This window comes from Salmo trutta, chromosome 21 (assembly GCF_901001165.1).
Source record: "Salmo trutta chromosome 21, fSalTru1.1, whole genome shotgun sequence".
In the NCBI taxonomy this organism is placed as follows: Eukaryota; Metazoa; Chordata; class Actinopteri; order Salmoniformes; family Salmonidae; genus Salmo; species Salmo trutta.
Genome location: NC_042977.1, coordinates 1,234,040 through 1,249,123, shown reverse-complemented (window position 1 = coordinate 1,249,123; position 15,084 = coordinate 1,234,040). Strand labels below are relative to the sequence as shown.

Below are 15,084 nucleotides of genomic sequence, written 5' to 3'. Positions count from 1 at the left end.
GGTTGACGACATCCGATCCTCGTTTGTTAAGTCAAACGACACCACTGGTCCTGCTCACATTGCCCTACCCTATGCTTTGACCTCTTTCTCCCCTCTCTCTCCAGATGAAATCTTGCGACTTGTGACGGCCGGCCGCCCAACAACCTGCCCGCTTGACCCTATCCCCTCCTCTCTTCTCCAGACCATTTCCGGAGACCTTCTCCCTTACCTCACCTCGCTCATCAACTCATCCTTGACCGCTGGCTACGTCCCTTCCGTCTTCAAGAGAGCGAGAGTTGCACCCCCCCAAAAAGATATAGATGTACTATTGTAAAGTGGTTGTTCCACTGGATATCATAAGGTGAATGCACCAATTTGTAAGCTGCTCTGGATAAGAGCGTCTGCTAAATGACGTAAATGTAAATGTAATGTCATGTTTTTGCAGATTGTAGTATACTGTAGTATTTACTGTAGTGTTTTTAAGGACTGTACTATTTACTGAAGTGTTTTTGTTTTATCTTTAACATACTGTAGAAGTAGAGGCTTTCCCCTTTAGAAAACCTACTAGAGAAATAATAAAAACACATTTTCCATAACCTGTAACCTGGACTCTGAACAGCACTTCTACTCTTTTCTACAACCTGTCTGGAACACAATACTTGGTATGTAGGTTTCTTACTCATGGGTGGTACAAATTGTGATATGGAGGACGAGAATGGGCAGGGTATATACAAATTAAATAATGTAGTATTTACTATAGTGTTTTTTGTATGCAGATAATACTGTAGTATTTAATAAAGTATTCTACAGTATACTACACTATTCTATAGTAAGTACTACAAATAAATCGAGAGATACTACAGTGTGTACTAAACTATATTATTTTTTATGTGGGGAACATCACCAATGTAAACAGGAAAGGATATAAGTCAGTTCAAATAAAAATGGACCACAGAGCAACTAAACACACGTACAGGAAGGTTTGTGGTACTACCATCATAACTTAATACACAATGATATACTGTACTGACATCTATGAGCATCTCTGACTTGCACAACATTCAAACAGATCTGCTGGATAGACATATCTTGCATTTACTGTATTAAATATATTTTTACATTGATGTCAGATGATATGAAGATCAATGTGTTCACAAATTTGTCAGACCAATTTTTGATTTTCACTCTCACATCAAAGGGGGAACATCTGGGTTGTCCACAAAGTTATCATAGAAGGAGGTCTGCTCTCCAGCCCTGTTCTCTCGTGGGACAATGTTGGCCAAGTCGATCCCCGAGTGTTTACTGGGATTCACCTCCAACCTCTTCCTATAATGGGAACAAATACCAAGTTAACCAACCCATATGGAAAGGATTTATACAATTATGGCTGGCGTCCTTAAAATAAATCTTTCCTTCCTTCCAAATGTGTACATCAAATACTTTCATTATACTGCTGCTCTTGACTGGTACCAGAGAACCAAATGTAATAGTCAGGGAAGTGCTAAATAATGCATGTGTGTTATTTATTAAGTATGCACAGTTTATAATACTACACATAATGCATATTACAAACACAAAGAGTACATTACACACACATAAATACTCCACGGCAGGACACACATCACTTTATGGACGGCAGATAGCCTCAAGTTATTTGTATTTATGAAGGATCTCCATGGGGTCCACCAACATTAAGGCAGTTATATACAATTAAAAATATTACATGACATTACATTTCATAACACGTTTCACAATACATTAAGTGTGTTTTCCCTGAGGCCACTACCCTACTACCACATATCTACAATACAAAATCCATGTGTACATGTGTGTAGAGTGTGTGTGTTAGCATGTGTATTTGTATGCGCGTGTCTGTGCCTCTTCACAGTCCCTGCTGTTCCATAAGATGTATTTTTAATCTGTTTTTTTAGCTGTTTTTTTGCATCAATTACCTGATGTGGAATAGAGTTCCATGTAGTCATGGGTCTATGTAGTACTATGCGCCTCCCATAGTCTGTTCTGGACTTGGGGACTGTGAAGAGACCTCTGGTGGCATGTCTAATGGGGTATATGCATGGGTGCTAGTAGTTTAAACAGACACCTCGGTGCATTCAGCATGTCACTACTTCTTACAAAAACAAGTGGTGATGAAGTCAATCTCTCCTCTACTTTGAGCCATGAGAGATTGACATGCATACATTTAAGTGCCACCCCTACTGCCCTGCCATGTTCTGAGCAAATTGTTATTTTCCTTAATCCTTCTTTGTGGCACCTGACCAAATGACTGGACAGTAGTCCAAGTGCGACAAAACTAGGGCCTGTAAGACCTGCCTTGTTGATAATGTTGTTAAGAAGGCAGAGGATGGCTTTATTATGGAAAGACTTCTCCCCATCTTAGCTGCTGTTGCATCAACATGTTTTGACCATGACAGTTTAAAATCCAGGGTTACTCCAAGCAGTTTAGTCACATCATCTTGCTCAATTTCCACATTATTCATTACAAGATTTAGTTGAGGTTTAGGGTTGAGTGAATTATTTGTCCCAAATACAATGCTTTAAGTTTTTGAAATATTTAGGACAAACAATTCTTGCTACCCATTCTGAAACTAACTGCAGCTCTTTGTTAAGTGTTGCAGTGATTTCACTCGCTGTAGTAGCTGACGTGTATAGTGTTGAGTCATTCGCATACATAGACACACTGGCTTTACTCAAAGCTAGTGCCATGACATAAGTAAAGGGCCTAGACAGCTGCTCTGGGGAATTCCTGATTCTACCCGGAATTTGTTGGAGGGGCTTCCATTAAAGTACACCCTCTGTGTTCTGTTAGACAGGTAACTCTTGTCATGATGTGCCCTGGGGGAGGAGCATAGCCCCCACCCTCTCTCTCCACAGTTTTATGGCTTTACGACAGATCATAAATACCTGGTAGAAACTTCCATGCAGTTTTGGGGGAGAGAGTCCACCAGAACAAAGAGCTTCTCTTAGTTCAAAACTCCTAATCCCCAAGATGGGAGAACTAAACAATATTTCTACTTTTGAGAATGTGGGAATGGTCCGTGGACACTTAAGTGACAGTCATGTTGAGTGTGTTTCATCTGGTGATCTTATGAAAGACAGGAAACACACATAACTGTATCTCTTCAAGTGTACATTTCCCAGCTGTCAGGTTTACATGTAAATATTGTGAAATGTACGTGATTTAAATATGAACCTGTTGTTGAAAAGATGTAATGTGATGTTAACCTTCTAAATGAGAGTATGGATTTTCATATAAAGATTACCTAGTCAGTGGCCACGCCCATGGGAGCATAGACATTACGTTGGGGTCATGTAACCACCTTTTCTACTCCAGAGTATAAAAACCAGCCATTACAAAATGTACATTTCATGCCAAAGAGACCCACAGTAAGCCAGACATCTAGAATGGTTAAGAAGTCAGAGAATGCCGGGACAGGAGTCTGCACGTTGGAATGGCTACAATTCTATAGGCCACGGAGACCATACAGCTGTAGTTTTGGCTACATGGCTGGAAATGGTTAAACTCTGAGACTAATCGATCACTACAGAATAAGAGCAAATTCAAGATGACACGAATTACTAGTCTGCAGCTAGAAATTACGTAAACCTAGAACAAGAATACCAACAACTGCCGAAGCATCTATTCTATGAGAACATTTCCGAATGGTACTCTGAAGTACAACCACAAAAGACATTGTGACTTCTGGGAAAGTTAACCAGAGACTCTGATGAAATCTACAGGAAGATTGAGGATTCCAACAGAGAAGACAACAACGACAAACGGGCGTAAATATATAAATTGCAATTATTCTCGAATGAGCGGCCATTCATGTGCAAAGGATTAGCAATTCAATGAATATAATTATAGACTGTGTGTAGTGAATCCATTTTGTCCTTCCCTGTGGCTCAGTTGGTAGAGCATGGTGTTTGTAATGCCAGGGTTGTGGGTTCGATTCCCACGGGGGGCCAGTACGGGAAAATAATAAAAAAAAAAAATAAGATAAGAGCGTCTGGATAAGAGTGTCTGCTAAATGACTAAAATGTAAAACGTCTTTCTCAGTCCCCACCCCTTTTCTTTGTCTACCAAGCCGTCATATCGGCTTAGCCCACTAGGGACTTTTCTATCATTGTTAGTAACCAACATCTACTGTTTGTTTTATGTATTTCTGTGATTATTTAGTTAGTAAATAAATAATTAAGCCAATTTGTATATTGTTGGTTCATTATAGAAACTGGGGTTCTTGCAGATAACCAATAATTTTACCACGTTTGGAATGAGACTAATGAGGTAACAAATTAATAATTCATTAATAGAAGACTAATTGATCAAATATTAAAATATCTGAAGAGTTATATTTGGAAAATTATAACTTTGTAATCTCAACATTTTCTGTAGAGCCCCGACTTCCTAGTTAATTAATGTTTACATGATTAGTTTAATCGCGTAATAATTAAACCTAGAGAAATTATTTTATATAAATAAGTCTTCACATTTAATGATAGTCCAGACACAGCACTCTTTATCCACATTATAGCAGGCGTGTAAAGCCATAACACATACGTTTTTTCAGCAGCAGACTATGATCAATGATGTCAAAAGCCACACTGAAGTTTAACAAAACAGCTACAACTATCTTTTTATCATCAATTTCTCTCAGCCAATCAGTCCTTTATCTAAGTGGCGTGCATGTTGAATGTCCTTCCCTATAAGCGTGCTAAAAGTCTGTTGTCAATTTGTTTACTGTAAAATAGGATTGTATCTGGTCAAAAAAAAAAAAAAAAAAATTTTTACTAAGGATTGCTAACAGGCTGATTGGTCGCCTATTTGAGCCAGTAAAGGGGGCTTTACTATTTTTGGGTAGCAGAATGACTTTTCCTTCCCTCCAGGTCTGAGGGAACACACTTTCTTGTAGGCTTTGATTGAAGATTTGGCAAATAGGAGTGGCAATATAGTCCGCTAATATCCTCAGTAATTTTCCATCCAAGTTGTCTGACCCAGGTGGCTTGTCATGGTTGATAGACAACAATAATAATAATGACCTCTTATTCACTATATTAGGCCCAGCCTTTTGAACTTTGGTTTTCCTAGATATGGCTACTATATTATGATCACCACATCCGATGGATTTGGATACTGCTTTCAAGCACATTTCTGCAGCATTAGTAAAGATGTAATCAATACATTTTGATGATTTCCTTCCTGTGCTGTTTGTAACTACCCTGGTAGGTTGACTGATAACCTGAACCAGGTTGCAGGCAATGGTTACAGTTTGAAGCTTTTTCTTGATTGGGCAGCTTGATGAAAGCCAGTCAATAATTAGGTCCCCCAGAAAATATACCTCTCTGTTGATATCACATATATTATCAAGCATTTCACACATATTATGCAGATACTGATTGTTAGGACTTGGTGGTTTATAGCAGTTTCCCACAATAATGGGCTTTAGGTGAGGCAGGTGAACCTGTAGCCATATTACTTCAACAGTATTTAACATGAGATCCTCTCTAAGCTTTACAGGAATGTGGCTCTAAATATAGACCGCAACACTGCCCCATTGGCATTTCTGTACTTTCTGTAGATGTTATAACCATGTTTTGCTACCACTGTATCATTAAATATATTATCTAAGTGAGTTTCAGAGTCAGAATATGAATGTCATTTGTTGCTAGCAAGTTATTGCTTTCATGAACCTTGTTTCTTAAGCTTGTCAGTTGTAGACATGACAATGTTATTTATGTTTGAGCTGATAGTGCAGTGTGAGCTGCACACATCCGACTTCCTACTAGGGCATACCGCCTCAGTGCTAGTAGTATAACTGCCAACGTTGGAGGCGGCTTATGGTAGAGAAATTATCATTAAATTCTCTGGCAACAGCTCTGGTGGACAATCCTGCAGTCAGCATGCCAATTGCACGCTCCCTCAAAACTTGAGAATTCCATGGCATTGTGTTGCGTGACAAAACTGCACATTTTAGAGTGGTCTTTTATTGTTCCCAGCACAAGGTGCACCTGTGTAATGATCCTGCTGTTTAATCAGCTTCTTGATATGGCACACCTGTCAGGTGGATGAATTATCCTGGCAAAGGAGAAATGCTCATAGTATTATAACTGTATCATTATAGGTATGATCTATGTGAGTTTCAGAGTCAGAATATGAATGTAATTTGTTACTAGTAAGTTACTGATTTTATGAACCTTGTTTCTTAAGCTTATCAGTTGTAGACATGACAATGTTTTTTATGTTTGAGCTGATAGTGCAGGGTGAGCTGCACACATCGGACTTCCTACTAGGGCACACCGCCTCAGTGCTAATAGTATAACTCTGGTTCATAGGCACATGATTACTGTATACAATAGCTGTAGGATTGACAGAGGTATTCAGGGAGTTAGGTTACTTACATTGTGACTGTCAACACCCTTGGGATAATGTACATTTGCTGCAGCATTCCAACAACTCAGCGACACAATGGTAGGGATTATCTGAGCTGGGCTTGGGTCATTGAAAATTCATTGTCTCAATGCAGCCTTGAAATGCATGAACATTTACATTAACAATGTCTACACTGTATTTCTGATCAATTTGATGTAATTTTAATGGAAAAATAAATTGCTTTTCTTTCAAAAACAAGGACATTTCTAAGTGACCCCAAACTTTTGAATGGTGGTGTATTATTTTCCCCTAACCCTACCCTCCCTCCCCTAATTGGAGTAAACTAATGGACAACAACACTTAGCCTTCTACTTCCAGCTTATACATACGAAATACATTTTACAGACACAGTATATTTTACAATAGTTATCTTTTGTATGTTTTTAGTCCCACTCAACCGCTCCTTCTATTTGCCATTAATCTTTCAACTATGTTGTTTCACAAAAGTTCTGAACATTTCTATTCTCATAGATTCTGCATATTGTAAATGAAAGATAAACACGTTTGTTAAAAGTGTAAGAGTATTATTATACTATTGATCGATAGATTTTTTTAAATCACCCAGCAGTGCTATTTGCAGAGTTAGCTCCATGTAAATGTGTCAATTCTTCAGCCATTCCTGAACCTTTGACCAAAAACAAGCTACATATGGACAGGACCAAAACAAATTCTCTCATTATTCTGTCTCTTCGCAGCAAAATTTGCAGAGCTGGGATAGTTTATCCCCCATATATATATATATATATATATATATATATATATAACATTATATTGGTTGCAAGAATTTTGAATCAAGCATCGTTTTGTGAATCAGTTCAAAACCATGTGCCATGGAATCGGTACATCAAAAATATCTTCCCCACTATTTTGCAATCTATATGGCACAGCTGTACATTTTTTGGTCAATAAATAAAAAACGGATATACTTTTTATTTACAACAATTTTCTTTAGCCAATTTTGGTCTTTAATGCATTTACAAAGATTATACTGTTCTGAATTTTTTATTTTTATCAATTAGTATATTTGACTTTAACCATAATATTTGTTGCAATATTTATTTTGTTTAATCTGGTGGAATAAACTGAAATTGCAACCAACTTTGTTTTAAAAATAGCGATATTATGGAGATTTTCTAAATAAATTACCAAAAGTGAGAGATTGTAATCTGAATAAAGGGAAAAAGGCCATTCTTGAACATGGGGTGAGACATTCATACTAATCTGTTTGAGAACCAGTTCGCACTTAGAATGGCGCCGGAGGGGATGGCTGATGTTTTACGGGCTCCTGACCAACTGTGCTATTTTGTGTGTTTTTTCACATTGTTTATAACTTATTTGGTAAATAATGTTTCTGCCACCATCTCTTATGACCGAAAAGAGCTTCTGGAAATCAGAACAGCGATTATTTACATCCAACTGGATTAAGATGTTTTGTTGAACGTGTCGGATGCGAAAAATTTAGTGCTGCCCCCGGACCAGTCCCAAATCCCTGTCATTCGCATGAAGAGGAGACACCGATACAGGGGAAGCAGAGCCAGGTGCCTTGTGAGAATTCAATAGCGAGTGGGTAACCCGCCTCTACCATTCATCCTATTGGCCAACAAACAAGATGAGCTGCGTTTGAGACTATCGTACCAATGGGACATTAAAAACTGAAATATATTATGTTTCACCGAGTCGGGGCTGAACAACGACATGGATAATATACAGTTGGCTGGGTTTTCCGTACATCAGCAAGACAGAACAGCTACCTCCGGTATGACAAGGGGTGGTGGTCTGTGTCCATATTTCAATAACAGCTGGTGTGCGAAAATCAAATATTTTCGCTCAATACAGAAGTGGTCAGATGATGCAGATGCTAAGCTACAGGGCTGTTTTGCTAGCGCAGAGTGGAATATGTTCCGGAATTCATCCGATGGCATTGAGGAGTATACTACATCAGTCACCGGCTTCATCAATAAGTGCATCGATGACATCGTCCCCACAGTGACCGTATGTACATACCCCAACCAGAAGCCAGGGACTCTAACCCTGACACTTATAAGAAATCCTGCTATGCCCTCCGATGACCATCAAACAGGCAAAGCGTCAATACAGGAATAAGATTGAATGCTACTACAATAGCGCTGATGCTCGTCGGATGTGGCAGGGCTAGACCCACTCCAATTTGCAACTGCCCCAACAGATGACGCAATCTCTATTGCACTCCACAATGCCCTTTCCCACCTGGACAAAAGGCACACCTACATGAGAATGCTGTTCATTGACCACAGCTCAGTGTTCAACACCATAGTGCCCTCAAAGCTCATCACTAAGCTAAGCACCTTGGGACTAAACACCTACCTTTGCAACTGAATCATGGATTTCCTGACGGGATGCCCCCAGGTGGTAAGGGCAGGCAACAACACATCTACCACGCTGATCCTCAACACGGGCCCCTCAGGGGTGTGTGCCTAGTCCCCTCCTGTAGTACTCCCTGTCCACCCACGACGACTGCGTGGCAAAGCACGACTCCAACACCATCATTAAGTTTGCCGACGACACAACGGTGGTAGACCTGATCACCAACAATGAGACAGCCTGTAAGGAAGAGGTCAGAGACCTGGTAGTGTGGTGCAAGGACAACAACCTCTCCCACAACGTGATCAAGATAAATTTGCTGATCGTGGACTACAGGAAAAGGAAGGCCGAGCACACCCCCATTCACATCGACAGGGCTGTAGTGCAGCAGGTCGAGAGCTTCCTTGGTGTTCAAATCACCAACAAACTATCATGGTCCAAACACATCAAGACAGTCATGGAAGAGGGCACAGATCCTTAAAAAGTTAGACAGCTGCACCATCAAGAGCTGACTGGTTGCATCACCGCCTGGTATGGCAACTGCTCGGCATCCAACTGCAAGATGCTACAGAGGGTAGTGCGTACAGCCCAGTACATCACTGGGGCCAAGCTTCCTGCCATCCAGGACCTCTATACCAGGTGATGTCAGAAGAAATCCCTAGAAATTGTCAAAGACTCCAGCCACCCTAGTGATAGACTGTTCTCTTTGCTACCGCACGGCAAGCAATACCGGAGCGCCAAGTCAGGGATCAAAAGGCTCAAGCTTCTAACAGCTTCTACCCCCCAAACCATAAGACTGCTAAACAGTTAATCAAATGGCTATTTGCACTGACCCCCCCCTTTTTTTACACTGCTGATACTCACTGTTTATTATCTATGCATATTCACTTTACCCCTACTTACATGTGCATATTACCTCAAAAAACTCCACTAACCTGTACCCCCGCACACTGACTAAGTACCGGTACCCCTTGTATATAGCCTCAATATTATTTTATTGTGTAAACTTTTTTTAACTTAAGTTTATTTAGTAAATATTTTCTTAACTGTATTGTTGGCTAAGGGCTTGTAAGTAAGCATTTCACCCGTTTTATTCGGCGCATGTGACAAATAAAATTTGATTTAAGCATATGTCGGAAGCCTTTAGTGAGAGTTCTAATGCTTTAATATTTTTACATTTCTGCGATCCGAATTCATATTCATTATATAAATAGGGGCTCCCGAGTGGCACAGCATCTCAATGCTAGAGGCGTCACTAGACACCCTGGTTTGATCCCAGGCTGTATCACTACCGCCCTCGGGAGTCTGATAGGGCGGCTCACAATTGGCCCAGCGTCGTCTGGGTGAGGGGAGGGTTTGGCCGGGGTAGGCCGTCATTGTAAAATGTGTACTTTGTTCTTAACTGACTTGCCTAGTTAAATAAAGGTTAAATAAATAAAGGCATTTATAAAGTGCAATATATATACAATGCTCAAAAAAATAAAGGGAACACTTAAACAACACAATGTAACTCCAAGTCAATCACACTTCTGTGAAATCAAACTGTCCACTTAGGAAGCAACACCGATTGACAATAAATTTCACATGCTGTTGTGCAAATGGAATAGACAACAGGTGGAAATTATAGGCAATTAGCAAGACACCCCCAATAAAGGAGTGGTTCTGCAGGTGGTGACCACAGACCACTTCTCAGTTCCTATGCTTCCTGGCTGATGTTTTGGTCACTTTTGAATGCTGGCGGTGCTTTCACTCTAGTGGTAGCATGAGACGGAGTCTACAACACACACAAGTGGCTCAGGTAGTGCAGCTCATCCAGGATGGCACATCAATGCGAGCTGTGGCAAGAAGGTTTGCTGTGTCTGTCAGCGTAGTGTCCAGAGCATGGAGGTGCTACCAGGAGACAGGCCAGTACATCAGGAGACGTGGAGGAGGCCGTAGGAGGGCAACAACCCAGCAGCAGGACCGCTACCTCCGCCTTTGTGCAAGGAGGAGCACTGCCAGAGCCCTGCAAAATGACCTCCAGCAGGCCACAAATGTGCATGTGTCTGCTCAAACGGTCAGAAACAGACTCCATGAGGGTGGTATGAGGGCCCGACATCCACAGGTGGGGGTTGTGCTTACAGCCCAACACTGTGCAGGACGTTTGGCATTTGCCAGAGAACACCAAGATTGGCAAATTCGCCACTGGCGCCCTGTGCTCTTCACAGATGAAAGCAGGTTCACACTGAGCACGTGACAGACGGGACAGAGTCTGGAGACGCCGTGGAGAACGTTCTGCTGCCTGCAACATCCTCCAGCATGACCGGTTTGGCGGTGGGTTAGTCATGGTGTGGGGTGGCATTTCTTTGGGGGGCCGCACAGCCCTCCATGTGCTCGCCAGAGGTAGCCTGACTGCCATTAGGTACCGAGATGAGATCCTCAGACCCCTTGTGAGACCATATGCTGGTGCGGTTGGCCCTGGGTTCCTCCTAATGCAAGACAATGCTAGACCTCATGTGGCTGGAGTGTGTCAGCAGTTCCTGCAAGAGGAAGGCATTGATGCTATGGACTGGCCCGCCCGTTCCCCAGACCTGAATCCAATTGAGCACATCTGGGACATCATGTCTCGCTCCATCCACCAACGCCACGTTGCACCACAGACTGTCCAGGAGTTGGCGCATGCTTTAGTCCAGGTCTGGGAGGAGATCCCTCAGGAGACCATCCGCCACCTCATCAGGAGCATGCCCAGGCGTTGTAGGGAGGTCATACAGGCACGTGGAGGCCACACACACTACTGAGCCTCATTTTGACTTGTTTTAAGGACATTACATCAAAGTTGGATCAGCCTGTAGTGTGGTTTTCCACTTTAATTTTGAGTGTGATCCAGACCTCCATGGGTTGATAAATTGGATTTCCATTGATTATTTTTGTGTGATTTTGTTGTCAGCACATTCAACTATGTAAAGAAAAAAGTATTTAATAAGATTATTTCATTCATTCAGATCTAGGATGTGTTATTTTAGTGTTCCCTTTATTTTTTTGATTTTAAAAACTAGTCGCTAGGTTTAGGCAAGCCCATAAGCAAATAGGTAAACTGGGATATAACTAAAGTTTATCAGGATGATTTTTCCACAAATAGACAGGTATTTTCCTTTCCACGGTAGCAAGATCTTATCTATTTTTGCTAACTTTCTATCAAAATGTATTGTGGTGAGATCATTTCTTTCTTTTGGGATATGAATACCGAGTATATCCACTTCACCGTCAGACAATTTGTGACTCATTTCAGGAAACTAGGCATATGTCGCGCGTCACTACTTCACAGGAGCGCCATTTGAATGTAAACTTTTTTTTAAATCAAAATGTGTTTTGGAACATGTGAACTTTCATGTGCCCTCATAACAAACTTGTATAGCATCTTTAAATACAAATAAAAATGTCAAATTACGAGCCTAGTTGGTTTAGCCACGGAAAAAGACATGCAACCATCCCGCTAGCCATGATCGGCTGAGATAATGAGTGGGCTGGACATGCCGAGAGATGAGTTCGGATTGGTCTGCCATGTAGCATGCGTCTGTCTATAACATGTGTTGGTCAGCATGTGTAGGTAATCCTTTCTAACGTGGATTTATTGAAAAGATATCCAGTAGCAGAACTGCATAAGTGTTGCTCTCCACTTTCTGGAGGACCAAGTTTTGAAATCAGTGGAATGATAGCTAAGGAGATGCAGAAAATTCTGGCATTTGATTGCAAATATGCAGACAGTCGAAAAGAGAACACACAGAAGGCTGTTGTATAAAACACCTGTCTCCGGATTACATCTTCAAACTAAGGGCAACCATGGCATTTGTGACAGAGAGGGAGAAGCGTCTTACCATGTATACGGGTAAGATAGTCTAGCTAGCTACATTTTCAGATATTGCACGTTTCCAATTTTGTCAGAAAGTCGTTTTCATTTCAAGTTAAAGTCTACTGTTAGCTGTCTAGCTAACGTTAGCTGGCTAGCTAACGTTAGCTGGCTGTCTAGCTAGCTAACGTTACGTGTATGATCTCTGTAGTAATATTATTTGTATCTCAGAGCCATTTGCATTGCTAGTCATAGCCTAATGTTAGCTAGCTAACATTAAACCTGGAGATTCATGCAGGGTAGTAATGTTGAGTTAGGATTATGGGGGCGGGGCTTACATTTACTTCCTGGAATGTCAAGGGTTTAAACAAACCAATTAAGAGAGGCAAGGTCCTAGCCCACTTGAAAGCACTCTCATCTGATATTATATTTTTGCAAGAAACCCATCTGAAAAACTATTCTCATAGCAGACTTAAACGTAGGTGGGTGGGTCAAGTGCATCATTCTAACTTCTCCGCCAAAACGATAGGCACAGCGATTCTGGTACGGAAAGGAATTTCCTTTCTACATTAAAACACTATTGTGGATAAAGAGGGTCGTTCTGTGATTGTAATAGGAGAGATCCATTCTACTTATGTAACTCTACTGAATATCTATGGGCCAAACATTGATAACCTGACATTTTTCAAAAGAGTCCTTGCCTTGATTCCAGATTTCTCCCATACTAACCTGGTCATTGGGGGACCTTAATTGTGTGCTAGACCAATATTTGGATAGATCCAAAATATACGCCGGGTAGAATACCTACATGTTCACAATGTTTATACCGAATGTACAACTTTTTGGTTGATGCGAAATTACTCCCTTATACATGTAATGTGAGGTATCATGATATTATCATCTCTGACCACAGTCCACTCACCTTCTCCCTGAGATTGGGTGACATCATATCAAATGAGAGGGTCTGGAGGTTGAATCCTCAGCTCCTCACAGAACCAACATTCTGTGAACATCTTTAAGACCAAATTACATTTTTCTTTGATAACAATGACAACACAGACTTCCCCAGCATTAACGTGGGAAACACTGAAGGCTTATTTGAGAGGCTGTATCATCTCCTTTCAGAAGTAGGCAAAACAGAGAAAAAATTGTAGAATTGAAAGGACAAATTCATTTACTGGATAGGGAGAATGCTAGTCATCCATCTATGGAGAAACATAAAAAAATGACCACTTTCAAATTTGAATATAATCAGATTCTCTCAGCTAAAATTGCTAAATCTTTTCTCCCTGCCAAGCAAAAATATTTAGGATTTAGTGACAAACAACACAAATTACTTGCCAGACAACTTAAAATCAGAGTGACCGAATGATTCACAAAGTTAAATCTGCAACTGGGGTATTTACTCTCTTCCCCCAAGGACATCAATGACAGATTCCGTCATCTAAAGCAGATCCTAACCCCTTAATTATGCAAAACTTTTTGGAGGACTGTAATCTCCCTGCCCTGAACCAGGAAGATTCCAACTTCCTGAATAAGGAAAAATCTCTTGGAGAAATTCGAGAAAGAATTACATCTTTAAAGAGTGGCAAGACCCCAGGCCCAGATAGATTCCCTGGTGAATTCTATAAAACATTCAGCAACATGCTCTCTCCCTACCTGCACAAAATGTTGGTTTAGGGCAATGAGGATGGAGCTCTCCCACCTACTTTGGATGAGGTGTATATTACAGTTATTCATAAAAAGGGTAAAGATCCGGAAGAGGTAGGGTCATACAGACCAATATCTCTCCTAAATATAGACAAAAAGGTTTTAGCAAAAACTCTGGCTAATAGGCTTAACACATTAGTGGGCAAATTGGTCCATTCGGACCAGACCGGCTTTATCCCTAACAGAAACTCATTCTTCAATCTCAGGCGCCTCTTCAACATTATGTATTCTCAGAGGTTACCCAAAGTGGACATTGCCGTTATATCTCTGGACGCCGAAAAGGCCTTTGACCAAGTTGAGTGGTCCTATCTATTCAAGGTCCTTCAGAAATGCAATATTGGAGATGGGTTCACAAAATGGATCCAGCTTTTATATAGGAACCCATGTGCAAGAATACTCACAAACCAATCATTGTCGCCACGATTCAACCTGTTATGGATAGGGGGCAGTATTTTCACGGCCGGATAAAAAACGTACCCGATTTAATCTGATTATTACTCCTGCCCAGAAACTAGAATATGCATATAATTATTAGCTTTGGATAGAAAACACTCCAAAGTTTCTAAAACTGTTTGAATGGTGTCTGTGAGTATAACAGAACTCATTTGGCAGGCCAAAACATGAGAAGATTCTGTTCAGGAAGTACCCTGTCTGACCATTTCTTGCCCTTCTTGATTATCTCTATCCATTACAAAGGATCTCTGCTGTTACGTGACACTTCCTACGGCTCCCATGGGCTCTCAGAAGGCGGCAAAAAGCTGAATGACGTATTACAAGCCCT

The 15,084-nt window shown here is 40.9% G+C and overlaps 1 protein-coding gene across 3 annotated transcripts in view; it reads right to left on the bottom strand.

Moving 5' to 3' along the window:
- Positions 1-844: 844 nt before the first annotated feature.
- dnaaf11 (dynein axonemal assembly factor 11) overlaps positions 845-15,084 on the bottom strand; it is a 96,435-nt gene continuing 82,195 nt past the window's right edge. For all 3 annotated transcript variants that reach the window (XM_029703937.1, XM_029703936.1, XM_029703939.1), the window contains one exon: positions 845-1,305. In XM_029703937.1, the coding sequence (XP_029559797.1) occupies positions 1,167-1,305 (139 nt within the window). In that variant the 3' untranslated portion in view covers positions 845-1,166. The remainder of the gene's footprint in view (positions 1,306-15,084) is intronic.